The sequence below is a fragment of the Thermothelomyces thermophilus genome, chromosome 3 (genome assembly GCF_000226095.1).
Source record: "Thermothelomyces thermophilus ATCC 42464 chromosome 3, complete sequence".
Classification (NCBI taxonomy): Eukaryota; Fungi; Ascomycota; class Sordariomycetes; order Sordariales; family Chaetomiaceae; genus Thermothelomyces; species Thermothelomyces thermophilus.
The window spans coordinates 1,661,644-1,687,605 of record NC_016474.1 but is presented as its reverse complement, the minus strand read 5'-3'; the positions used below and the strand labels follow the sequence as shown (position 1 = coordinate 1,687,605).

General features: G+C 58.9%; 8 protein-coding genes across 8 annotated transcripts; 4 read left to right on the top strand and 4 right to left on the bottom strand.

Moving 5' to 3' along the window:
- Positions 1 to 253: 253 nt before the first annotated feature.
- MYCTH_2304011 (uncharacterized protein) lies at positions 254 to 3,923 on the top strand. Its single transcript, XM_003662829.1, has 2 exons — positions 254 to 1,655; positions 1,716 to 3,923. The coding sequence occupies exons 1-2, from the start codon at positions 609 to 611 to the stop codon at positions 3,750 to 3,752; spliced, it is 3,084 nt and encodes a 1,027-aa protein (XP_003662877.1). The 5' UTR covers positions 254 to 608; the 3' UTR covers positions 3,753 to 3,923.
- Positions 3,924 to 4,773: 850 nt separating this feature from the next.
- MYCTH_2304008 (uncharacterized protein) lies at positions 4,774 to 6,823 on the top strand. Its single transcript, XM_003662828.1, has 2 exons — positions 4,774 to 5,573; positions 5,816 to 6,823. Exons 1-2 carry the CDS (start codon positions 5,082 to 5,084, stop codon positions 6,545 to 6,547), a joined length of 1,224 nt encoding a protein of 407 aa, XP_003662876.1. The 5' UTR covers positions 4,774 to 5,081; the 3' UTR covers positions 6,548 to 6,823.
- Positions 6,824 to 6,828: 5 nt separating this feature from the next.
- Positions 6,829 to 8,174, bottom strand: MYCTH_2304004 (uncharacterized protein). Its single transcript, XM_003662827.1, has 2 exons — positions 7,769 to 8,174; positions 6,829 to 7,679 (listed from the first exon to the last, which is right to left on the bottom strand). Exons 1-2 carry the CDS (start codon positions 7,980 to 7,982, stop codon positions 6,886 to 6,888), a joined length of 1,008 nt encoding a protein of 335 aa, XP_003662875.1. The 5' UTR covers positions 7,983 to 8,174; the 3' UTR covers positions 6,829 to 6,885.
- Positions 8,175 to 8,617: 443 nt separating this feature from the next.
- MYCTH_2304003 (uncharacterized protein) lies at positions 8,618 to 9,782 on the bottom strand. The gene is made up of 2 exons (XM_003662826.1): positions 9,363 to 9,782; positions 8,618 to 9,307 (listed from the first exon to the last, which is right to left on the bottom strand). The coding sequence occupies exons 1-2, from the start codon at positions 9,673 to 9,675 to the stop codon at positions 8,769 to 8,771; spliced, it is 852 nt and encodes a 283-aa protein (XP_003662874.1). The 5' UTR covers positions 9,676 to 9,782; the 3' UTR covers positions 8,618 to 8,768.
- Positions 9,783 to 10,914: 1,132 nt separating this feature from the next.
- On the top strand, positions 10,915 to 13,846 carry MYCTH_2304000 (uncharacterized protein). Its single transcript, XM_003662825.1, has 4 exons — positions 10,915 to 11,546; positions 11,604 to 12,095; positions 12,157 to 12,249; positions 12,305 to 13,846. Exons 1-4 carry the CDS (start codon positions 11,030 to 11,032, stop codon positions 13,687 to 13,689), a joined length of 2,487 nt encoding a protein of 828 aa, XP_003662873.1. The 5' UTR covers positions 10,915 to 11,029; the 3' UTR covers positions 13,690 to 13,846.
- Positions 13,847 to 16,236: 2,390 nt separating this feature from the next.
- Positions 16,237 to 19,002, top strand: MYCTH_81165 (uncharacterized protein). The gene is made up of 3 exons (XM_003662824.1): positions 16,237 to 16,896; positions 16,980 to 17,280; positions 17,361 to 19,002. Exons 1-3 carry the CDS (start codon positions 16,609 to 16,611, stop codon positions 18,551 to 18,553), a joined length of 1,782 nt encoding a protein of 593 aa, XP_003662872.1. The 5' UTR covers positions 16,237 to 16,608; the 3' UTR covers positions 18,554 to 19,002.
- A 176-nt stretch (positions 19,003 to 19,178) lies between these two features.
- On the bottom strand, positions 19,179 to 21,628 carry MYCTH_2303996 (uncharacterized protein). The gene has a single exon (XM_003662823.1). It carries the CDS (start codon positions 21,305 to 21,307, stop codon positions 19,427 to 19,429), a length of 1,881 nt encoding a protein of 626 aa, XP_003662871.1. The 5' UTR covers positions 21,308 to 21,628; the 3' UTR covers positions 19,179 to 19,426.
- Positions 21,629 to 22,026: 398 nt separating this feature from the next.
- MYCTH_2303995 (uncharacterized protein) lies at positions 22,027 to 24,973 on the bottom strand. Its single transcript, XM_003662822.1, has one exon. It carries the CDS (start codon positions 24,354 to 24,356, stop codon positions 22,218 to 22,220), a length of 2,139 nt encoding a protein of 712 aa, XP_003662870.1. The 5' UTR covers positions 24,357 to 24,973; the 3' UTR covers positions 22,027 to 22,217.
- Positions 24,974 to 25,962: the final 989 nt, after the last annotated feature.

Sequence of the window (25,962 nt, the reverse complement as noted above, 5' to 3'; positions counted from 1 at the left end):
CCCGCCACTGACCGTTGTCCACGCATTCAACCGCATTCGGGTCTCCTGGCGCAAACACCGGCTGATCACCGCATGCTCTCCCCGCCTGAAAACGACCTTCTTGTGTTTCTCCCATACCACTCACTCCCAAGCCTCACTGCGACACCTCTTATCCAACTCTGAAGTGCCCTGCTTTTGAGAGATACTCGGTTGTGTCTTACCGTTGGCCTGCGCTTGCTCTTTACAAACAGACCCCCCCCTTTTTTTTTTTGTTTGCCCTGTCGCTACTTCGTAGTAGAGGTCGGGTACATAACATACCGCTCACTGGCTGCTCGCTCGCAGACGCGCCCAAAAAGCCAATTTCTTGCACCCGACTCCTCGAAGGCTCGACCCGCAAACCCAGGCATTGTTGCTGATGCAGCTTTTCAACAACCTAACCAATGCACCTGATTTCCAAGTCTGGATAATAGAGAAACGTCTTTTCCAAGCACGAGACCGGGCGCTCGGTTTGAAACTAGGAACCGAGCGGCGCATTTCGACACGTTCAGGCCAGCATTGAGCAGTGTGTGCGTGGTTGTGGATCCCGAAGCACGGGGCACTTCGCACCCGCCCCCCTCCCCCAAAACAACATGGCCTCGACCAGGTTCGCAGCTAGTTCCTGGGCCCTCTCCTCCCTGGATTACTCCAGCACCAACCCTCAGCCCCTGGAGCCGACGCCGACCAACAACGAGACGCACGACAACAACATATTGGATGCGCATCGCCAGAACCACAACTCTTCCAAGCTCCCCGCATTTCGCTTTGCCGATTTGAGGAAAGACCGCATCTCGTTGCCGTCGCTGCACCAGCGCACCCCACTAGCACCCGTTCTGTCGCAAACCGTCGCTGTTGATCCTCCCGAGCCCACTCGGCGCATCCCTGAATCGTCGCATAGCAATAGCCTCCACCGCGCCAGCAGCACTCCGTCTCTCCCGGATCGCCCGGCCGCACTTGAATCGAACCAAAACGGCGCCGCCGCCCCGAGGACTCGTTCCTTCAAGATCCGCTTTTCCTCGCCCGAATCCGCGTCCGCCAACGCACCAGTCGACTCAAAGCGCCCAGTCTCCTTTCCAGAGACGCAGAAGCATCCCAGCGGCACGTCCGCGACCCAGTCGCAACCGGCAGCTGTCGCCGCCCCCGCAATCAAACGCCGCCTGACGGAGAGCGCGATCCAGCAGTCGGCACAGGGTCAGTGGGAACTGCCATTACCAAAAAACCTCGAGTCCGTGAAATTGGACGACGAGAAGTCTTACCCCCCGGTGTCCTACAAGCTACCCACGACGGCTAGCGCCGATAGCACCTCGAGTGGGCGCGCCGTCGTCCCCCCCATAATAAGATCGTCCCGGTCTTCGGGGTCCCGCAAGAGCGTCATCCTTGACATGCCCACACGTCACACGTCGGGAGATTCTTACCAGGGGGAAGCCCCAGACAACAACAGCCAGCGCGACCGCGCATTACGGGCCCTCGAAGGCCAACGCGACGAAGACATCTCGCACCTTACTCCCGCCGAGTCAGGAGAGATGACTACAACTACCGATAACGACAATACAGCGGACATCTTTATGAAGATTGCCGGGGAGGACCCGGCGCCTCGGGCGTCAGAGAGACAGGAGGCACACCCGGAGCCAGGCTCGACTGTAAGTTTGTGTTCCCAAGCCTGGCCGATATCATGAACCCCGGTCGCTGACAAGTCCCAGTCACGGATTGTCCGGGTCTCACATCGCCGGCCCTTCTCCACGTCTAGCCCGGGTCAAGATACTGCATCCTCACCACCCCGGCTCTCGCGTCGTCTTTCCGACCAGAGAGAGAGTTCTCGGTCCCACCAAGTGGCCGATAACCAGACGCCCCCCCAATCCCTGTCACGGGAATCGTCCTATCGCACCCCCGGCCGGGAGAGCCTGCCTCCGATTGCCACATCGGCTGAGAGCTCAAGCCGTTCCCAGCTGGGCCGGAACTCTTCGCGGCCATCCCCCATCACTCCCAGACAGATTTCCTTCAAGGACTCCTTCGCCGAGAGCAGCTCCGCCTACCAGCGCAGGAGGCAGTCGCTCACGGAGAACAACAATGTTCCGTCGCCCAGGACCGCCCAATACAGGAGCTCCAACCTCGCCGTGACTCAACCACGGACATATCACTCCTCGCCCTTGGTTCCCAAGTCCACAAACGTCCTTGCAGATGGTCAGCAGCATCCTAGCAGCTCCGAAGCCAATCACGCCGTTGAGGGCACAGAGTCCTCTTCGTCAACGGCCGCCCAATCCAGCGTTTGGGACGAGTTGGACGATCTGAAGTCGAGAATCCAGAGGCTAGAATTGACGGGCAAGATGCCGTCATCGGTCGGCGGAGGCGTGTCCAGGTCGTCGTCTGACGAGCGGCCGCGAACCGCGACGACAAACGCCACAACCGTCTCGGCCTCCCCCAAGCGCGACCCCAAGGCAGCGGGGTCGTCACAGGCGGAGGGTAACAACAACCTGCCGGCGTCCCGTGAGGCGCGGCCTTTGCTTCTTTCGGCTCTCAGCAAGACCAAGAGCCTGGTGAGCCCCGAGGTGTTCAATGCCATCGAGTCCGCCGCAACCGACGCATTGGCGCTATCGTCAATGATCGGTCCTGTCGGCCAACCAGGTCCCATCTCGAGCAGTGCCAGCGCGGTCGGCGGATACAGTGGGGGCGTCACAGACAGGCAGCTCCGCAAAAAGGCAGAGAGCATTTGCAGGAGCTTGACGGAGCTCTGCCTCGCCCTCGCTGATTCGACGGGGCCGAAGAAGCAGCTCCAGCCGGCCGCGGCCGCCGCCTCCGAGCAGGAAACAGTGGTCAGCCCAACCTCACACCTTGCCGTGGGTGACACGCCACCATCTCAGAGGCGGCCCAGCGCCATCGCGGAGACGATCGCAAAGGGAAGCACCAGCCCGAGGGCTCCGTCATCGCTGGAACAGAAAAGGAAGACGATGCTGGCCAGCATTTCCGTCCCTGTCCCTACAACCCGCTATGTCGCCGCTCCTGCTACGCCGCTGGAGTCGACGGCCGGACGGAAGTCGTCTCTCCTCTTGTCCCGCATCCGTCGGCTTGCAACTGAAGAGCCCGAGGAAACCCAGACGCAGATGCAGGCCCAGAGCTCTCAGGCTGGGAGAAGATCGTCGTTGCTTTTGAGGTCGAGGAGGAACGGCTCGGAAGAGCCAGAGGAGAACCGTGAAGGGCGAAGGACGTCTCTGCTCCTTCGCACTCGGAAAACCACGAGTGACACAGAGGAAGAGCCGCGCGCCCGAGTCCCCTCGAGGGCAGTCACCGAGGTGAATAACTTCCACCCTATTTCGCGCGACACCTCCATGCCCGCGGCGAGCGTCCAGACCGCTGCTCCCGAGGGCCCAGCCACCCCCTCAGCCCTTCCGCGTCGCCGGATGATCCCATTGGCGATTGCCACGCGGCTTGCTAGCGCGGTCCCTTCGGCCTCGACGCCGACTACTCCGGCGCGTAGGTACCTCGAGCGCACCTCGGTCCAAGAGCGTAGCACACCTCAAGAAAGAGGCGCCTATCAGGAGCGGGGCTCGTACCTCGAGCGCAGCGCTCAGCAGGAGCGCGCCATCAACACTCTAGCGGAGAGGTTGGCGGAGGAACGAGGGCAGCAACAGCAACGACAGCTCTCGCTGGGCCACCCAACCATGCTTAACAGGAGCGGAAGCCTCGGCCGCCGGACTCGCGAGACCGGCATCCCCAGCCTCCGCTCTGGACTAAGCGGATAGGGTTACAGAGGCGCCCTTTTTTTTTTGTCTTTGGGAGACACGACGGCGGAGAACAGGTGACGCCGGGACGATTACGAACTTTGAGACGTTTATAACTTTATAGACTTACGACTTGTACTTATCACCGATACATGCATGTTGCAAAGGGTCGGCACGGCGTTTCTGTCTTTTTTTTCGCATCACTGGAAATTGGGACGGACGCTTCGCATTCTTAACGGACTGGTGTCTCTTTGCATTCGGCATTTCGGGCATTCGGCATCAGCATCGTCGTTGCATTTTTTTGGTGCACTTTTCTCCTTGCCGCTCTCAGGGTATTGGTTTTTTGTTAGCCCTGCAACAACATGATGCGGGGCGACGGACTGAACGTCGATCATCGGGCATGGCGTCTTGGTTTCGACGGCTGCATACGCAGACATGAAACGCAACATGGGCAAGGAAGGAGAGCAACATTACGGTTACGCAAAATCTCCAACGGTGGGACGGGGATTGCGTGCGGATGGGAGTGTTATATGCCGTTAATGTTTGGATATCGGTATTTTTCACTTGCTTGCCTGCACTTTTTTACTTTGTGCATTGGGAGGGTTTCCTCGACGATCCGGCGTCAACAAAAAAGGGGCTGTTGGGCTTTCCCTCGTGTTTTGAACCTTGTACTGTATATGGATCGTTTCTGGGTTGTGTTGGCGGAAGTTCAGCCTTAGTTGGGCGGTCCCTCAGATACCCCAGGAGCTGGAACAGACTCCAGACTCTCTACTGTGTGAGAGACACGGATAATGTGGGACTGAAACAGACCTCCTTTTAAGAAGGTCTGGATTGAAGCAAACATAATTGATTGCTGAGTTTTTTGCCTACGGAGTTTCGATGGTGATGGCGTTTTCGTGAATCAAGATTCTGTCGAAGACATTTGACCTTGTAAGCCGATTCATTCAGAACCCCTCGGTGAGGATATGTGTGATGGTCCGGCATGAGTCACCGGGCTACACGAGATACGTGACAGTGAGGCCGCTCTCGACCAGCTCACGCAAAATCTGCTACAAAATGCAAGATGACTTTGAAAGTGCGAAAAAAAGTGTGCTTCTTCTCTTTCTCACGTGTCCGTTCATCAATGCAAGCAATCTCCAGGCGCGCAGCTTTAAGGAGAGGGGTTCGTCTTACGGTCGTTCATCACTTTTATCTCCAGATTTGTCAAACCAAAAAAACCTGCAACGCCTTTTTTTTTTTGGCACCCTATTCATTGAACCCAACCTTAGCCGCATTGTCACCCTTGTTAACACGGCAAAAGGGCTCAACCAAAGTGAGCGCCGGTTTCCTGTTTCGTCTCTGTCTTATTACATGCGTAACCACATCCTAACCGCGCAACGCCTGTCTTCGGCAGCAGTAGCAACCAACTCGGGCTCTTGCACATTTCTGGCAACAACGAGAACAAGCCGGCCCTTGTCAACAACTGTTCCGACCTGGGCATCAAAACCCAGGCCGTCGCCCGAATCGGGACAGAAACTCAAAAGACCATTCCCCATCACGCGAAATACCAGCGTCATTGGCCGTCCTACTTCAACCGCAACCAGCGGCGCCTACGCGATGGATCCCACCTCGGCTGATGTCGTCGACGACGCCATCGCAGACCAGCTTGAGGACAAGGCCGTGTCGTCTGCTTCATTACGACACGGTGGTCGTCGCGGCAGAGACGGCGGCCGGGGCGGCGAACGGGGCAGAGGAAGGCGGGAAGTGGACCTGTCGAAGGCGCTGTCGAGGCTGCTGAGGCACCAGGCGACGAATGCGGGGATCGAGCTGGATCGGGAAGGCTTTGCCAGGTTGGACAAAGTGGTAAGTTTTACTTATTGGTATTATTTTTTTTTCCCTTCATTCTTTTCGAGGAATGGAGAAAAGAAGGATGGAAGAGAAGAAAGCGAGAGAGGAAGGAAGAGTACGGGGCGGTGGGATCATATTCGACAGTATGATGTGTGTGTGAGAGAGATATAGAGAGATAGAGAAGAGGGAGAAATGGGGGAAAGCACAAGGCCAAAGTTGCTCAACCCGATGATGCTGACAAAAACCACCCACCAAAGCTCCAATGGCCGCCACTCCGGTCCCTCGCGCCCACCTTTCCCGAGATCCTCGACGCGGTCCACAACTCGGAAAAGAAGCGCTTCGCCATCAAGCCGAACCCGGCCACCAACCCGGACCTCGACGAGACCTCCACCGAGCCCTCCCACTGGCTGATCCGCGCCAACCAGGGCCACTCGATCAAGCTCGACAGCGAGCACCTCCTCCGGCCGCTCGCGCTGCCCTCGCCGGGCGGGGGCGGGCTGCCGGAGGGTGCCGTCGCCGTGCCGCCCGTCGTCGTCCACGGGACCTACTTCGCCTACTGGCCCGCCATCGTCGCCAGCGGCGGGCTCCGGCCCATGGGGCGCAACCACGTGCACTTCAGCACCGGCCTGCCCGAGGACACGGACGCGGGGGTCATCAGCGGGATGCGCCGCGACGCCGAGCTTCTCGTCTACGTCGACGTGGCCGCCAGCCTGCGCGACCGCGACGGCGGCGGCATCCGCTGGTGGATGAGCGACAACGGCGTCGTCCTGACCGAGGGCGACGCCGACGGCCTCGTCCCGCTCCGCTACTTCAAGGAGGTCGTCGGGCGCCGCCAGGGCGTCGGCCTCCTGTGGAAGGACGGAGAGAAGGTCGCCGACCTGCCCGAGGGGTTGAAGGTGAGGGCGCCACAGGGGAAGAGGGGAGGTAGCGGCGGCGGCGGCGGTGGTAGTGAGGCCGGGAGAAGAGGGAAGGGGAGAGGACGAGGTTAGAGCCAAGGTTAGCTAGGTTAAATGCAGCAGTACGATTCGATTCAGAGCTGAGACATTCATAGCAGCGAACCAAACTATCTGAGGAGGAGGAGGAGAAGAAGAAGGAAAATGTCCAATCCTTCGATTCGCAAAGCTACCTAGGCATCGCATATTGCCGATATCGTTCGTCGCTGTCGTCTTAAACTATCCCCTCAGCACCACCTCTACGAGAACCACTCCACCTTCCGACCCAAAGAAACATCAACCACCACAATCCTCATGGAAATCCTAATCCCTCCCCCCCCCCCCCCCCAAAAAAAAAAAATCCCCGAACTCGAACGAGGGAGTCTCACGCCCCATTAAGTTGCGCAGCTTAGCATCTCCTCCACCTCGACCTCCCGCCTCCCCTGCTCGGCCCTCAGCCAAGCCAGCACCTCCTCGGCCACCCGGTTGCGCGCGCCCTTGCGCCCGTACACGTTCGTCACCCTGCCAAGCCCCTCGGGCACCTTGATGCCGCTGTCCGGGCCAAAGTCGGCGTACCCATCGAAGAAGCCGTGCTGAGGATTCTGCTGCTGCTTCTGCTGCTGCTGCCCTACTGTCTGGGAGGGATCCACGTCCGCCGCCGCGGCCGGGGTGGTGGTGGTGGCAATGGCGGAGGGTGTGATCTTGTACTGGGGCACGATCAGCCCCAGAGTGCGGCAGAGCTCTTCGACGCGTTTGGTTACCGGCGGTTCGTCGTCGTCTTCGCCGTCGTTGCCGGCGGTGGGCTTGGCCTGGGCCGCCGTGCCGGCTTTGGTGGGGGACGCCTGCCGGGTTGCGGCAGCAGCAGCAACAGCAACAGCAGCAGCAGCAGCAGCAGGACGAACCTTGTTCTTGGGGGACTCGACGCTGACGCCGTCCGAGGGCATGTAGCCGGCCTTCATGAGCCACTCGACGCAGCACTTGGCAGCGTACTGCTTCGCGTCCTTCTTGCGGCCGAAGCTAGGGGCCGCCGGGGTGCCCTTCTCGTCGGGGACGAAACCGGCCTCGGGGCCCGGGAACGTCATTGGCGCACTGTAAGGGTTGAGTCTGAAGACGCACTGACAGAGCCATTTCTGGCCGGGGGCGGGCCGGTCCGTGAAGGAGGATCCAGAACCGTGGGCTTGGTTGAAGACTTAAGACAAGCCAAAGTTGTTAGTGAAAGAGTGCTTGCAAGAAGAGCATGATAGCGTTTCCGGGGGGGGAGGGGGGGTTTGCGATTACGATTCAGCAGGCTGACCCAATCACGACTGCCAATATCCGGCTCCTGTGGCCCTAAGAGAATGGAAATGGCTTTCTGCTGGAGTGGCGAGAGTGGTTTGGGGTTCCGTTCCTGCTCCTCGATCCACGCTTTCAGGTCACGATAGATAACGGGCTCGTCGAGAATCGACGAGTTGGCTGCAGCGCCAGTGGCTGCCGTCGTTTCTTCGGTGACCATGGCTAATTTCGGCTTCTTCCCATGTGAGACCGGTTCGGGTTCGAGGGAAGTCAGGGTGAAGTTGCGTTTGGCTCGTTGTGACATCTTTTATAGATGCGGGAGAGGATGACGAGGATGAGGTGGGATGAGGTGGGGTTTGGAAGGCCTCACCCAGAAAGGAAATGAGAGAGAAGAGAGGACATAGGAGGGCAGGGAGAAGGGGGGGGGGGAGAAAAAAAAAATAGAGACTCATCTAGCATAACAGAAATACAATATAAGGGATTGACTAGAGACTACTTGGCTGGCGCCATCAAACGGGAGCCGTATAGGAGTAGGTATTGATTGGGTACAGTACATGAGGCCCCCAGCCCACCGCTGCGCCCAACTATCGTTGGAACTCTCAGCTCACCTTAGACCAACAACACCCCTCTCACTGCTTAACTGGCAGGTAGAATAAGCTGACTGGCTCGAGACCTCCAGAACCTACCCGTCGCGATTATCGTCAGACAATCTACCGTGTTAACCGGGATATTGCCGAATCGATGTGTTCTCGACGCCGACCCGTTGCAGTCTCATGCAGCGGATGGGCAGTCAGGCCAAGATGTGCGGACGGATAGCGGGAGTCTCGCAACCTTCTCACACTCCATCGGAGGGGGGAAAAAGAAAAGAAATCGACGGGTCCAGCTTACCGCAGTGGTTTGCGGTTTGGGTATCATAATCTATGTGAGCGGGCTGACGAGAACACCAGACAGCAGCATAGCGCTTGTGCGCCGGGTTGTACATGTACCGACCGTTATGTGAACGTGGTCAATCCTCCTCGAAGAACCCACCACTATCGCTACTATCGTCACTGTCACCGTCACCGTCCTCGTCCTTGTTCTTTCTGGAGTGTTTCTGTTCCACCTTGGTCGAGCCGGACCTTGACCCCTTCGACCCTGGCTCCTGCGCTCCTTTCTTGCCCTTCCTTGCCGAGTGCTGCTTGTTCGCAGCCTGCTTCGCTGGCGACCGCGGAGGGGTGTCGGAACGCGCGTTCGCCTGTGGCCACCTATTCTGCAGCTTCTCCAGCGCCGCCTGGCCCTCCTCCCTCGTCTTCTCGATGAGCTCCCACATGGGCGGTCGCGGGGTCCGCAGGTAGTGCGCGGCCGCGTTGGTCTCGTCCCTGTCCGTAGCAGCAGCCGCGGCATACAGGCTGACATATGGCTCCATGAACGGGAAATATCTCGCATAGTCCATGTCGACTTGGGCAACGTGGAGGTCGGCCTTGAGCTGAGCAACCTCGTCTGGGTCCGTGGCCTGCGCTACCTTCCTCTCGAGCTGCTTTACGAATCGCATGGCCTTTTTCCTTTCTTGTCACAAGATTAGACACTTGCCATAGACAGTGGAATACGAGGAGTGGCATACCGAAGAACCGGACCATATGGTACTTCTTGATCATCGTACTCCTCTCCTTCTTCCTCCGAGCTTCCTCGATGCGTTGCTTGTGCGCCGCCAGCTCCCGCTCGAGCTCATTTTGTTTGTCTGCCGGAATCTTCAGGTTGTCGCGCGAAAGAAGTCTCTCGATTGCCCTGGCACGCTTCTTGATGGCAGCGAGGCTCTCCATGTCGACGGGCTTCTTTTGCTTCTTTTTGTGTGGCCGGTTCGGCTTCATTCGCTTCCTCGCCGCATCCTCATGGGGCTGGCCCTCTGTGTCTGAACGAGCCCTCTTGTTTCCCATGTTTCCAGTTGCGATGTGGTGTCCTGAGATTGACAATTGAACCGTTTGTATGGCAATTTACAGAGCAATTCAAAAGAGTTGGCGTTACCGAGATCCTTATTATCGATTCTACCGACAAGAAACCGCCAGAAGAAACCCAGAAATTTCGGGGACCCCTGGCCTCGTTGCGAGTTGCATGCCACTTATCAGAGCGGATAAGGGTTGGGGTTGTTTCTCAGAAGCTCCCCTCAATGCGGCGGGGCTCTCTCTAGTGCTCTCTCTAGTGGGATAGCAACCAAACTAACCCGTAGACTTGGTATAACCATATATGTATGTATGTATGTACAAGTACTGTTCCCCAACACACTTCCTACAGTCTGTTGTTCAATATTCTCTACTACGTATTCCGCACATACATTTCAAGCTGCCAACTCCAAAAATCCGGGTTGCATGGGCACAATACAGGCACTGGAATCCGGATGAGCAATCGAGGACGGATTGAGCAGAGAGAGAGACAGCAGCACTCTTTCTCTCTCATCAATCCTCCAGCCTCGCACCGCTCGCGCGCGTCTCATCTCTCGCATCGCCATGGACCGGTCCGATCCCGGGCTGATCAGATGGTCGCCCAATGCGGCCCACGAATCGTTTCTCCATATTAACCTACAGCACCGCGTGGTGCAGCTCTACGAACCGACCGGCATCGCCCAAAAGGGGAGATTCGAGTACAGAAAGCTCGCCAAGCACGACGACTTCCCGCCGCTCACCACGTACGACTGGTCGCCTACAGTGCCCGGCCTGGTCGCCGTGGGCACCTCGACCGGCGTGGTGAACCTGCTCCGGGTCGATGACAACTCCAACGCCTACCTGGAACTGGGGCTCAAGATCTCACGCACCTGCCAGGCAGTGGCATTCAACACGGCCGGGAAGCTGGCCGTCGCACTTGACAGGGTCAGGAGCGACACTTGCCTGCACATATGGGACGTCAGTCGTCTCTCGGGCTTGGATGCCACCGTCTCCGGCTTCCCGTCCGACGTCGGGCTCCCCCCGGATCCAGTTGACCGGCTGGAACTGAACGCCTCGGTCTCGAGCGTCCGCTTCTTTGAGGATAACCCGAACGTGCTGGTTGCGGGGGTCAAGGGGCAAGGGTTGCGAATTCATGATTTACGAGGTAAGACAGGAGGAGAAAGGCCCCGCCCCCCCCCCCCCCTCAAGCGGTTCGCCGTTTCTCTCGAAACTCCCCGATAGCTAACCCGCTCCGTCAGACCAAGGACAGGGCCCAGTCGCCCAGTTTCAGACCAAATGTTGCAACAATCTGGCCATTGACTATGCCGACCAGAATTATTTTGCATCTTCTGCCCTCGATCTTCCCGGCGTCATGATCTGGGATCGCCGGGCCATGAGTCGTCATAACGTCAACCCGTCCTATAGCGACGCCATCGAGCATCATGGCCTCCCCTGGGGCGGGGCTCTGTGGCTCGACCGCGCCGTCCAGAAGGAAACCACTCCGTCCGACAGCGGGAGCTCTTTCATCCGCGCTCTCCGCTTCTGCCGCGACCACGCCGGCTTGCTTGCCGTGCTTTCCCGAACTGGCCAATTGAGGGTCTTGTCGACGAGACGCGAGTATGTTGACCCGGAGGTCAGGGTAGACGGCAGCCCCGAGCTCCTTGAAGTCCGCCGGTCTTACGAACTGGATCCTCTCTACACCGAACCAAGCCGCAAGAGCGACAGGATAGTCTCGTTCGACTGGATCACCATGAGCTCCCCCGTCTTGCAACCTCGGGTCCTGGTCCTCAGGGCCGGCGGAACCTTTGATGTGCTGCAGAAGCCGTCCTTCACCTCGGAGTACCCGTTCAAGCTGATACCCTGGCAGCCGCCGCACAGGGGCCAGACTGGTATGCGCTTCATACAACCCCGTTCCTTGCATGGCGTACCGCTGACAACCTTCACAGACGGGACGAACTATCGGGAGCTTATGCAGTTCGAGCCGACGCAAGCGCGCGAGATTTACGGTCCTTTTCTGACCGAGCAGGCCCTGGCCGATGTACCACTGTTTGGGCCACAGAAGGCCAACATCAAGGAGCTGGTGGAGAGGAGCCTTACCAGCGGATTACCTGATCGCCGTTTGCTCTCGGAGGAAGCGAACGATTCTTCCCTGCTATTTGACGGCGCATCGTCGATTGCCGACCAGCTCAAGGCGCTGAGGCTGGCGGCGAAACAAGGCAAAGAGCAGCCAGATGATATGCTCTTGTCGCAGCTTGAGCGACACGAGAAGCTGCTTACTGACACCAGAGACATGGCAAACCTCTCGAGTAAAGAGCAGTTTGTCCTCGACAACGCTATGCTTCTCCGCGCGCAGGAGGGTTACCGTTTCGACCCTGTCAAGAATCAGAAGATTGTGGCCGACGATCCGTGGTTGACAGATGTATGGGCCTGGGTCGCTGGTGAGTGGAGCAGCATGTTATTATTTGCTGTACGGTCCCGTTGCTCATTGCCTCGACCAAGGTGCCGAGACAGCAGCCGCCGACGGTGGGATGATGTCCGATCCCCTAGACATCAGCTACATGGGAGTCCACACAGTCTGGACGAATAACCTTGGTGCGCAGTCACACCCCCTCGCTCTCATTCGAGCCTTTTCTCACAAGTTCGATAGGAAGCAAGCCTCAGATGAGGTTGTCGGACGACGCTCCACCCCCTGATGAAGCCGGCTGGGAGCGTTGCCTGAACGCGATCAACAAGAAGCTTGGAATCCCCAAGGTCGGCGGAGCAGTCGAAACCAAGCGCCGCCACCACAGGGAGCTGTGCCTCGAAATCTGCAGCTTTGGCCGCTCGTTCGACATAGAGTTCGAGCGCGCAGTGTCGACATCGGCTCCCGGGAGAGAGTCGACGTGGTACACCATGGTCGCCGCTCAGGCCCTATTCAGGGGCGACACAAACGGCGCGGTTCAGGTGCTGAAAAGGGCCAGCTCTGAACACCCAGAGTTGCTTTTTGTCTCGCTGGCGCTCCAACTGATCGGGAAGGGCGGGGATGATGACACCAAGACGGCTCTCGATTTTGACGAGAGGGTAGCCTGCAAGACGGACCCTTACCTGCGCGCAATATCCGCCATCATTGCGACCGGCGACTGGGCCGTGATCGCCGGTCAGAAAACCCTGCCTCTCCGCGACCGCTGTTACGTCGCCGTCCGCTACTTTAGCGACGACGCCCTCACCGCGTGGCTCGAGGACGAGCTGGCCGCTGCCATCGAGACCGGCAACATCGAAGGCATCGTCCTCACCGGAATAACCGACTCCCTCGTCGACATCCTGGCCCGCTACGTACACAAGTTCAACGACACCCAAACCGCCGCCCTCCTTCTCTCCATCTGCGCCCCCCGCTTCATCGACGACATCCGCGCCACCGCCATACGGAACGCCTACCGCCACTACCTCCAGCGCCACCGCGCCTTCTTCTTCCGCGCAAAGTTCGACGTCGAGTCCACCTTGCGCAGCAAACACCACGGCCGCCCGACCCTGCCCCTGCCCGCACGCCAGATCGGCCTGCGCTGCGTCTACTGCGATGTCGAGTTCAAGACCGAGTCGCTGGCCCCACGGAGTGCGACCGGCCCAGGCTCCCGGACCGGCAGCAGCGGCATCCCGAGCTTCATGACCGCCGCCGCCGCCGCCGCCGCCGCCGCGACCCCCTCCTCCACGACTTCCACGTCGCGCACCGAGGCCCGCGCCAGCCGGCAGCAGGCCAACCCCTACACGGAGAAGATGGTGGCCAGCGGGATCAGCTGCCCCAACTGCAAGCAGCACCTCCCCCGCTGCGTCGTCTGCCTCGAGGTCGTCGGCATGCCCCGCAGCGACCGGCCGGAGCAGAACGCCGACCCGGACGTGCGCCGCACCGCCCGCTTCCCCACCTTTTGCGTCGCCTGCGGCCACGTCCTCCACCTCGACCACGCCCGCCAGTGGTTCGCGCGCCACCGCGAGTGCCCGGTGCCCGAGTGCAGGTGCCTTTGCAATACGAGGGTCAATGAGGAGCTGGAGTATTCCTAGAGCCGCGAGGGTGAGTAGGAGGAGAAAGGGGGGGGGCGCGGGGAGAGACGGTATGGAATGACTGATTTGATTTCGCTAGGTTGCTTGAGTATTTAATGGGCGTTTTGAGGACTCAAAAGACCCGGGGGGGGGTGGAGGGGTCGTGGAAGGGAGCATGGTGCTGAGTCTTTATATTTTATATTTTTATATTTTTATTTATTTATTTTTTTAATTTTCCGGGATTTGCTACCTACCTCAAAACATGGCCGTGGTGTCTCGAATGCTCTGCATAATACGGTCGAATGACTACTATGGATGGAGTGGTTGGTTGGGCGATGACTTTCATAAAATATGTCCGGTACATACATGCTCCGTACACGGCCAAGAGGTCGTAAGGAGGAGAGGAGACATGTTGCTAGTATGGGAAACAACAAGGAGCGAAAAGGGTTTTTTTTTGGTGAGAGGGGGGGGGGGGGCAAAAGTGTTGATGATTAAAGAAGTTCATTAAGCCAAGGTTCTACTTGCACGGATTACTCCGTAGTGCACATCTCCAAATGTTCGGTTCGGATTCTCTTCTGCTTTTGGTGATCTCCGTGCAAAACCGACAGGAACAATGACGACAGAGCGACAAAGTGCGCTCGTCACCCTGCCAAGGCGTTTCCGCGCTCTTGGGACTTGGAAGGACGTCTCGGACGATTCCCATGCTCCGTCCTTGGTACGGAAATGAGAGGGTTCCAGTTTCGATCGCTTGTTTCACACTGTCTTCTCTGCATCGGCGGCGAACACGACGGCGGAAGGCTAAGGGCCAAGAAACCTGGGGTAAGCTTCTTGATCCAGAGCGCTCGCCAAGAGAAGACCAAGACGGGGCCAAGAACGGCCAAGAAGGATAAGAGGTTGCCAAGATTCGGACGGGAGTGTGGTTGATTACTGGTGAAATGGCCCCCGAGCCAAAAATGGAGAAACGGAGTGTTTGCCCGCAGCATACTACACACGGGATGTAGTTTTCACCACCCCATCGCGTATCGTTTAGTTCCGTACAGTACATGTGTAATTCATCGAGCGGAGCTCGGGGAAAAAGCAATCGGGACGGGACATTTGCCACCAAGATCATCGAGGATCGCCTCAAGCTTCGGCATGCTTCCGTCAAGCGCATTCTGCAGTTATTCCGTACACTATTTTTATTACGGGTACGTCGGGAAGAGCGCTTCCAGGATCTTCACGTTTTTATGGCGCTTGGCAAGGAATGTTGTGCGACTGGTGGGCCACATGGAGGGGCTCAATGGTGGGGGTCGGATGCTTGGCTCCATCTCATGTCGTGGCGGAACCTGCGGTTGAGGGGCACGGTTTCTGTGCTCGCCGATGATGATCAATGACTAAAGGAATAGTTAAGTCGGTCCATGATCGTGGCAAGCGAGCGAACAACCAGGAGCTACTCCGTACGTTCAATACTGTACACCGGCAGGTGACGGCAGCTCGGTAGCTTATGGGCATAACCTGCTCCGTACCTGCCGCCACTTGCTAGAAATGGTGAGGCACACCAGTGTCACGCGACGCCAGATGGAAGGCTCTACTGTGTATAACTAGTATGTATCATGACTCGTCGCCTTCGTCGCAGCCGAGTGGAAGCCAAACGGTCATGGTTTTCCGGGCCAGATTGGTCTCAGCCGTTTTGCTGAAATGAGCGTCCCAAGCGAAAAGGGGCTGTGCTGGACCCGAGCTGACGGTATTCGTCGGAGTGATAACGGACGTCGGAGGAGACGGGTCGCCAAGAGCTTGGCCCAGAGCGGAGGGTGATCTCTTGGCCAGGGCGGGCAAAGCTTGGCATCAGGCTGCGGGAACGGGGAGCCTCACACGCGGAATTGAGGTGAGCGCGTCAGGGTCGAGCCGAGGGCATGCTTGATCGGGGGCAGGCTTGGCAATGGCTGCTCATACCCGACCTAGAACGAAACAAGACATTACTTGGCTGCGCCAGCTTGGTCCCCCAGGACAAGACCTGCAAGACCTGCAAGACCTGCAGAAAATTCTGTTCAGGAAAGAATCGATCGGAACCAGACGGGATATCTCAGTAAGAGCCAAGCCCACAGCTGGGCCGAGGACAAGCACAGGTGCAGGCGCGTGAGCGAGGGACCGCATGACGGCCTGGGCATTTCTGGGCAGTCTGGGCAAAGCGTGTGACCATGGGGCAAGAGCGGTGGGGGGGAATGAGCGCTGCCAAGCCCATACCTGCAAATGCCAAGCCTTGGCGATGACTTGGCGGATCTTGGCGCAGCTTGGCGGCCATGTAGTACTGTTAGGGTCAAGACAGCCACTGGCACGTTGCGGCCCGTGCTTGCGTGCTGCCGTCGCCACCTGGCATCAGAAGATACTTTGGGCGGCCCGTGGAGGGCTTTGTGGCCCAATGAGACACGCCTGGCACGAATGGCCCAGACTGCCAAGAGGATGCCAAGGCCTCCGCCAATGTTACTGCCATGAGAAAGAAGGCGTAATAAAGACAGAATGGCCCGCTGTTCTGGTGAAGTCAATCGTTGATCGATTTTCTCCTTTGCATCACCAGAGGAAGCGCGCAAAGAAAAAGACGCCAACTTGCACTCACGAGTCGAGGCGGTTTTATTTTTTGTGCATTCTGTTTCGTCCCGATCCTTGGCCGTCCTTGGCATTCTCTTGCTCCAGTGCTGCACCGGCACGCTCTCTTGGCCTTGGCACGCCTGCCGCAAGCAGTCGCTCCAACTCTGGGCATTCTTGGTAAAGAGTGGGGCACCTAGGGCTCGCTCTCGATTCGGAGCCTTCAAGTCAGGTGATTAGTGCTCGGCCGGCCTGATTTAAAACCCACAACCCACAACCCACGTGATTTTTCGGAACGGAAACCGTTCAACTCCGAACTTGGCCATCACCAAAGCGAGGAGGAAGACTTGCCAAGCATTAAGCGACCGCGCACGAGCCATGTCGGCAATCCCACAGCCCACGCAGGCTCCTCCTGCCCAGGAGGACAACAGCAGCAACAACAACAATAACAATAACAACAATGACGCCACGGCTCCGGCTCCGGCTCCGGCTCCGGCTGCGGCAGCTCCAGCCTCGGCGACTTCGAATCCCGCTTCAACCGACAACACTCCGGCGCCCTCGACTGGGGCGGCCGGGAGCGCGTCCTCCAGCAGCGGCCAGAATGACACCTTCCCTTGCCACTGGGAGGGCTGCAAGGAAGTGTGTCAGACTCCCGAGGCTCTCTATGTAAGTTGAACCGATTCATAAATTTTTATTCAGAAAACATAAAAAAAATTGAACAAGAACGCCATTTGCTAACCACCTTCCAGGAACACATCTGCGAGAGGCATGTCGGCCGCAAGAGCACCAACAATCTCAACTTGACCTGCAAATGGAACCAGTGCCGCACCACGACGGTCAAGCGCGACCACATCACTTCCCACATCCGTGTCCACGTGCCTCTGAAGCCGCATAAATGCGACTTTTGTGGCAAGTCGTTTAAGCGGCCCCAGGACCTCAAGAAGCACGTCAAGACGCATGCCGACGACTCGGTGCTTGTCGCCGGTCGTGGCCCCCAGGACCAGCCTGGCGGCATGAACCCAGGCTACCGCCCCCACCCGGGCAACAAGCGTATGTATCTATCTGACCTCGATTTGCGCTGCCGGCCACCGCTGCGCCTCTTGGAGACCCGAGGCTAATGCCCCCTCCAGCTCCCTCCGGCTTCTATGATCACAATGGCCATATGCGCGCTACTAACACGGGCCACTTTGGCCACCCGCACCAGAATGGTCAGCCTAGCTACTACGGCCAGCAGCAGCCGCCCCCCCAGCCGACGTATCACACCCCCATGTACTATTCGCATCCCATGGGCGGCCCTCGCACCGACTACATGGGCCACCAGCCCCAACGCTTCAACGAGGCCCGGAAGCCCGACTTTGAGACCCTGAACGAGTTCTTCGGTAGCATTAAGCGCGCACAGATCGACCCCCGCTCGTATTCCCAGATCGGCCGCTCTCTGATGCCTCTCCATGCCACCCTCGGCCTGCACGCCGGTGGCGGTCTGGCTGCCGAGTACATGCCGCAGGCTCCCCACACTCTGGGCGGCGTCGGTGGTGTCTCGCACGGTCCGCTCACCCAGCACTATTATCTGCCGCCGATGCCCAATCTTCGCACCAAGGAGGACCTTCAGCAGATCGACCACATGCTGGAGCAGATGCAGGCGACAATCTACGACAACTCGGGCTCTCCCAACACCCAGTACGCGCCTGTTGACATGCGCCACTCGCCCGCCTACTCTTCTCGCCCGGCCGTCGACGGGTACGCCGTTTCGGCCGCCCAGGTCATGTCTCCGGTCAGCGCGCCGACCCACTCGGACGGCGGCACTCCGGCCGTCACCCCGCCCTCAAGCACCTTGTCGTACACGTCTGGCCACTCGCCTACCGCCTCGTCGGCCGGCATGTCGCCGTCGTCGCGCCACAGCTCGACCTCGGTCTCGTACCCGAGCCTCCCCAGCCGCCCGAACCTGCCGTACCCGTCCTCGGCCGGTCTCGGCTCGACCTTCGCCCACAACGAGCAGCGCCGTCTCTCGGGCGGCATGCTCCAGAGCCCCAGCGGTGCGCGCCGCGACGGCAACCAAACGCCCACCCCCAAGGCGCTTGATGGCGCTGCCGTGAGCTCGCCGTCCGAGGGGTCGGAAGGCGGCGACAATGAGACCTATGACGAGTGGCTGCATAATGTGCGTGCTGTCGAGTTCCTGCGCAACTACGTCCGCCAGCGCCTCGAGCGTCACGACTACGACTCGGACTCCGACGATGGCCGCGTTGATAACAGCCGCATCGACCCCGCTCTGGTCGACCGCAGCCGCGACCGCGTCAACTACCCCTCGCTGCCGCCCGTACAGTAAGTAAATTGCGGCTTGGTCACAAGGCACTCTGGAAGGTTTCTCCCCGAAGAGAGGGACACCGCCTAGCCTTGTATGCGGGGACTTTGTCGCCTTTCATTGCGTTCCATTTTTTTTTTTTACCTTTTTTTTCTCTTTCTGAAAGATACCTCCCACCAGCAGCTTTGCCAAGTATAGCAGCCTGGGACGTTCTCGTCCGGCTAGCGGCCGGCATATCTGGTGGGAAATGCAATCCAAAAAGATGGGATTGGGGTGGCGCAGTTTTAGTAGCTTCGTGATACGTCGGGATGACCAGGTGGTTCGGGGCGCAATTGCTATCAGATGGCTTCACGCGGCTGTTAGGCCTGATGAATATATGGATTTGACCATGGTACATGTACACTACGAATTTCCCTTTTGTAGATGCTCTTCACTCTACAATACCAAGGGATCATGATCAACCAAACGATAAATCAAGTTCAAGACAAGCTGTCTCTGCTCTGACTGTGTGTGGATCGGTCTGATCTGGGTCTGGAAGAAGAAGATGCCCAAGGTTCATTTTCATACTTAGTAAGCTTTGGGATGCCACCCAATCTATCGCTTGCACGGCTGTGGTCGTTCAAAAGCAGAGCCCGCTGATATGGATATTTATTCATACAAGAACGGGAAGATAAAGAGGAAAGAAAGAGCAAAATAGGAGAACCTGTGAAGCTGCAGACAAGGAGCGGACGTTTTAGTGGAATACACATTACCTGGGGCTCATTTCTATTCAGCCAGGCCTTAAACGTCACCTTTCAGTCTTTAAGCAGTACAAGCCCCCGAAAGGCCGCTTCACTTGATTATTACAATATAGCACACAGGCCAGCTTCTCTTTTTCTCTTTTTCGTTTCTTTCCTCTCACAGAACCCTCCAGATGGCGCCCGCCGTCGGTCTCGGGGTCGCCCCCTCATCCGCCACGTCCGAGTCTAACCGGTTCATCTCCTTGACCCACGCCATCTCATCCGCCGCCGCCTCCCGTTCGATCTGCTCCATGAGCTCCAGCTCGGCCAGCATCCCGTCCGCCAACGCGCGGCACCCGGCGAGGATCCTGCCCAGGCTGGAGGGCGGCTCGCCTTCTTCAGGCGGGGGCGCGTCGCCCAGCTCGTGCAGCTTCCTGCGCCACTCCTCGACCCGGCGCAGGAGGGCGGCGTGCTCTGCTTTCCAGGCGGCCGACGGCGCGGGTATGAAGATATCCTCCATCTCCTCCCCTTCCTCCTCCTTTTCCTGCTGCTGCCGCTGCCGCCGCCGCTGCTGCTGCTCCTCGTCCTCCTCCCCGCCGTCTTCACGCCCATCCGACTGCTCTCGCGAAGTGCGTCGCGACGGGTGTAGGCGCCCCCGATTCCGTCGACTCTCGACGACCCTCTCCACCTGCCCAGCCCACCCTTCAAATCCCCGCACGACCCTCTCGTACTTGCCCCCGGGCTCCCCGACCCCCCACAAGCCCGTGAGCACCTCGTCCAGCCCGGCAATCTTCTCCTCCAGGCTCGCCCCCGTCGGCGGGGCGCCGCCCCATTCTCTCAGGACGGCGACCGCTCTCGCCTCCTCCAGGGCGCACTCGGCCGCGGCCGCGGCGTCGGCCTGCGCGCGCAGCGCGTCGAACCGCGCGGCGAGGGCGGCCCGGGCGCTGTCCGCCCAGGCGCGGCGGGTGCCGTCGGCGGCGCGGTGCAGCAGGTGCAGCTGCAGCAGCTCGGCCTGGAGGCGGGCCGTCTCGGCCGAGAGGGCCACGTTGGCCGGCAGCTTGGAGGGCGAGGGCGGGGCGAGGAAGGCGGCGGTCGGCGGCTTGGGCGCCGGAGGCTTGAGCGGGGTGAAGGACTGCTGGTGGGTCGTGAAGGCCGGTCTGGTGGTGGCGGCTGCGGCGGGTTTGTTGTTGTTGTTGTTGTTGTTGTTATTGGCGGTGGTTTTAGTAGGAGTGGCGGTAGAGTTGCTAGTGGTGGTGGTGGTGGTGGTGGTGGTGGTGGTGGTGGTGGTAGTGGTGGAAGAGGACTGGGAGGGAGGACGGGGCAGGGGCTTGCCGAGCTGCTTGCCAGGTTGCGATAGTTTCGGTGGTCCTGGCAAGGAGGAAGTGGAAAGGGGGCGTCGCGAGCTGGTGGTTGCTGTTGGGGAAGGCGGCGTAGCTCCGGAAGCCGGGCTGCGTCGCGTAAGGCTGGTCAGAGGCGGCCGGGAGCGGTCTGGCAGCACAGCAGTGGATGTGCTGGTAGTGGCACATGTCTGAGGCGGCGGGCGGAGGGTGGTGGTGCTGGACAGGGTCGTCACGGAGGACTTGGCGCGCGTGTGGCGGATTCCGGGACCGGCACCCGAAGCAGTCCGTCGAGACGCCGGGACTCCAGAGGAAGTGGTCGGCCTCGCTGCTGGTACACCGCTAGATAACCGGGTGGACGCCGACGACTGGCAAATGGACGCCGCTCGCGTCGGGCGACCCGGGGGTGATGATGTCTTTGGCCCGCCGGGGGAGTCCTCCTCTCGCGGGCGCGATGATGTTGATGTTGTTGAGCTGATGCGGGCAAATACTCCCGACACGGGGCGATTGCTTCTGGTCGCACCGGGACCAATGGTGGCATTCCTAGTCGTGCGAGTTGCTCCGGTCGTTGCCACACCTGGATGATCCTGTCCTCCCTTGACGGGCAGTCTGCTGGGCGACACATTGCGCGCCTCACCGCTGGAGCCCGTCGTCTCCGTCTTGGTCGGTTTGCGCAACGAGCGCGTGCGCGACAGGGCGCTGGTGGATGTTGTTGAAGACATTCCCATCAGTCCTTGCGTTGGTGCTTCAACGGGTTTATCCCGTAATGAATGACGAAAGTATTGACTTGTAGTGTGGCTTTGTTTATTGTTTATTCAGATTTATTTGTCGAGTCGCATGTGGATGGATCTTCGTTGATTTGTGGTTGGCGATTGGCGGCTGACATTTGGAGCGCTAGTGACGTGACCCTACTGTATGTATGTACGGTATGTCCTGTACAGTACAGTACCCCAGTAGTTAAAGCGAGCCCCTGTACTGAGGCGTTCCGCGCTTCTTGGCTTCAGCCCTCGCCTTGCAGGGCGGTCGGTTGCATTTGCCGGCAGTTCGACATCTCAATCAACCAGGGTCCACCGACGCGGATTACCTCCTTCTCTAATCTGAACACACAATAGCGTAGTAGTGGGCTCGTACTAGAAAGCATCTTACGATACGGGAGAACGGAGGAAGGAACGCAGGTTCAAGATACGGCAACCACGGCTCCGGTACCGCATCTGCTCGAAAAGGTATGCACAGGGACGAACATAGCCTCATTCTGCGATATCGATATAACTAGCTGCTTCCTCGCCCGGCGCGTAAACTATACCAAAGAATCGCATCCCTTATACACTTCCGTATATATGCTCCGACCGAAAATATCCCTTCAGAGACCATCGACCTTTTCCCTTTTTGCATCATAGACTATACAGTACATATCTTCACTCGTCATGCGCCGCCAACTGCCGCGCAAACCCAACCAAGGGCCAAAACAACCACAGACGTCTCAGAGAGACGGCGAAGCGAAGAAATAATTTCAAAAAGAGAAGGGAAAGAAGAAGAATGGTGGCGCCGAGCACCCAGTTTCGGTAGTCAGCAAACCATAATAACCCCCCCTACCCCTCCCGCATCCCCGGTCCGGCCCTTTTTTTTTTTCCCTTAATACTGACCAACATTCCTCTCCCCGTTCCCCCCGCTCACCCTGCTCCCCCTACTTCCCCCCTTCTCGACCTCTTTCAAAACAGCCCTCAGGTCCCCCTTACACCGACGGATGACTGCCACACACCCGGAGCACACGTTCAGGTAGCACGCGCTGCATATGTAGCACTCGGCATTGCGGTCCTTGTGTCCGCACGTCCGGCACGCGACCGGGTTGGTGCGCTGTCTGTTGGCCGTCATGTACCGGTGCTGCGTCAGGCAGTCATAGTGCCGCTGTGTCAGCGGCCTAGCGTCCGGGATCGTGTCCGCCGGCAGAGGGGTGTACCACCCGCGCGGGAACCGAGCCGCCCCCGGGTGATCCGTATGATCTGGTTCATTGGGGTCCGGCTCGCGGAGGGGGAGGAGTTCGCCTCCTCCTAGGGTGGAAGTGGAATCGGCGGAAGGGAAGGAGTCGATGAGGACAGGCGGTATTTCATACTGTTGCCGCGGTTTTACGGTTTCGATGGACTCTGTTTCAGAGAAGGCGCGCGGCCGGATGGGTTCGCGGATTGGATCTTGGGGGTAGGGTGTCTGCCGGGCTGCGAACTGGGTTGATGTGTTGCCCGATGATGCTCCGGTTGGAGCGGCAGGGGACGACCGTGCAACTTCGTCGCTCTGGGGAGACGGGGCTGCAGGCTGGGCTGGAGCCGAGGCCTTGTTTTGATCAGCCGGAGGTGAGTAAGGGATGTAATGTTTCTGGCTTGAAGTCTGGTCTCGGTCTGGCGTCGGAGATACGGGGAGGATCTGCTCCTGGCTGGAAGCCTTGCTGTTGTCGACCCCGGGCGGCGCCGGGGGTTGCGTCTGCTTCTGGATCTGGTTTACATCAGGTCTCGGAGACATTGGGAGGCCGGCAGGCGACCGCACGCCTAGCCCCGTGCCTTCCGGACCCGGTGCCAGAGACTGGGAACTCTTGGCATGGCGTAGCTGAGCTCCTGGGGCCCCAACGGCTTTCCGAGTGATCGGCTTCGTTTCGCCTGCAGGTCTGGGTGATGACGCCGGGGACATCGGCGAGACAGCCGTATCTGGCAGCGGGCTGTGAGCATCGTTAACCCCGTGCTCGGGCGTCGGCAGACGTGCAGCCGAGGCTGAGGAGACGGCCGCCGATGCTGCCGAACTGACCGTGGCGGCTGGTCCGGTTCCCTGACTGCTCAACTCCTCCTCTCCGCTTCGTCCCCTCTTCACAGTTTCTAGGTTCTCCTTGACCCGTGACCCTTCTTGTCCCATGCTTCCTTCCCCCTGCGCTGCGGGCTCTTCGCTACGTGCAGGCCGAATATTCCGCCCAGGCAAGCCCCCGTTGGCACCACGTGGAGGGGGTCGCTGCGCTGGGGCTGGTTTGGATGGCTCCGGGTTGCTCTTGGGAGGAGGGGGTGGCAACGGTTGTGATTCCAGGCCGCTCTGACCGCTATAGCTGCTCTGCGAGGAGTTTTGAGCTGACGCAGCAGTGGAACCGTGACTGGAAACCAGTTTGAGGTCCGGGACAACCAAGTTTTTGTCAGCCTTGAGCGATCGCCGCCTCCAGAGCTCCCCCTGCTGTGGAGAGCCTTTCCCCGAGGGTGATCCGGCGTCTGTAGACGCGGACGGTTGTGTAATTTGTTGTTGCAGATCGGGAGGCGTTCGAGGCCTGGAAAGGCTCCTCTGGGAATCTTTCAAAGGCGGCGGCGGTGGTAATTCTTTGTCATCTCCCTCGAACACCCGGCCACGGGGCTCTTGCTTCTGCGCATCCTGATCAGATGGCAATGATGGTAAGCCACGCGTTGGTGATCCGGCCACTGCGCTGCCTTTCTGCACGTCCAGGTTTGGTGACACAACCGAATAGTCACTTTTCGGGTCAAGAATGCCCTCGGGCGAATCTGCTGATGCCGACAGTGGTTCATCGTCCGTGTGGTCAGAGTACGCAGATAGGAGACTCGAGATAGAACCTCCGGGTGAGGGCAGCGGGTTTGGGGATGCCGCGGCCGGAGAGGGAGTTGGGGAAAGAGCTGAAGTTGAGGTAACGGGAGCTGCAACGGGCCGCCGCGGGATGCTCCTAAGCGGTGGCCCGGTGAGCTTAGGGGGCAAGGAAGGTAACGGAGAGTCCCGTGGTTTGGCTACTGCAGCCATGGTGGTTTCCCCCGTTGTTTGGACCTCACTCTTCGGTGGCGGTACGGGAGGCAGCGGAGCCGTGGGGTGCGGTTGAGGCAGGGCCTTCTCAGAAGCCGGCGGTGAAAGATCAAATTCCGACTCAAAGTCAAACGTTGGCAAAGAAGGTGGAGGAGGAAGAGCTTTCGAAAATCGAGACCGCCCGGATTTTGGGGGCTCCAAGGTTGCTGCTCCCACCATCTTGTCTTTCGAATCCGTATAAACCCCCTGGCACAATCAGTCGTGGATGGTATAGCTGGCCAGCTGCTATCACGCCGACGGGCTCTGCTGTGCCCCTGGGCGTCGGGAGTGATCCTGCTCGTTGTTCTCAGACACGCGTCTCAAGGGCATCTGTCGTCGCACAAAGATGGAGCCGGTCGACCACCATATCCTGACTCCTGATATGCGACGACGTGCTAACGACAGGGTGGGCGTTTCGTCCAGTCGATGTGCAGCTGGAGCCGTCAGTCTGGACCCGGACAGGCCTGAGGCGCAGACGCGGGGCGAGAGCAGAAAGGATATACGGAGTACAAGTATCGACAGCTGCTGCAGAAAGAAGCGCACTAGAGCAGGATGGTGACCAGATTTTCGGATCTTCTGCAGTGATGCAACAGGCAAAACCCGACAGGGCTCAGATTACACTAGACGATCGCCTCGGCCCCTGGTCCCTGACTAGCTGAAACAGCGACTGGCCAGCGAGAGGGACGAGCCAAGACCAGACTTTTGATGACAGGGGGGCCGTTTCAAGCGCCTTCCCAAAAACCAGACGGGTCAGGGGTCTGCTGAAGAAGCGGGATTCGACGTGAGAAGTCGTTGGCAGCGGGAATGGCGCGTGCAGAGTGTACTGCACATACGCGGTTTTCTTGATGGGGATTGGATGGGGCAGATTTCCCCTTGTCATGAACCCATCCGACGCTCATTGGGAGCCGACACACCCCACAATGTGAAAGGTTGCAGGTGGTTGCGGAATGAGCGGATGCTGCGGACTCGGCTCAAAGCCCCCCCCCGGTGTCCGGAATTCCGACGACCTTGCAAGGACGGGATGAGTCTTTCCCGAGGCTCCGCGGCGAAACAAAGAATTAGCAGGAAAGAGGAACGGAAGGACTGACTCCTCGAAATATTCCGCACAGGAAGGAAAGGAGAACGGGAAGCTGCTGGTCAGGGCAGGAACAAGATCTCCTCCACTCTTCAGGCCTTGATGCTCACCGTGCTTTGTGATAAGGATGTGAAGAGCAAAGGGCCGCGGACAGAAATCCATGATGAGACAACCAAATCGTCAACAATCGGGCTCGGTGTGAGCTTTGCCATTGCAGTCTTCGATTCGGTGGCTTGATACTTTTCGAATTTGTCTGAGTAATACTGTTGGGGTTCAGATGGATCCAGGCTGAATTGGGAAGCACGCTGCCTAGCATCAGTGAATCCTGGCATCCCAGGCAAGTGCTCGGCCATATTCCGCCAAAATCCTTTGTATGTACATACCCTCCTTTGATAGACACCTTTAAATTTCCTTTTAGGGCAAAGAGTTCCCGGCCGTGAATGCACGCAGTCCGCTTCCGACGCTGGGCATGCAAACAAGGATCGTGCTGGT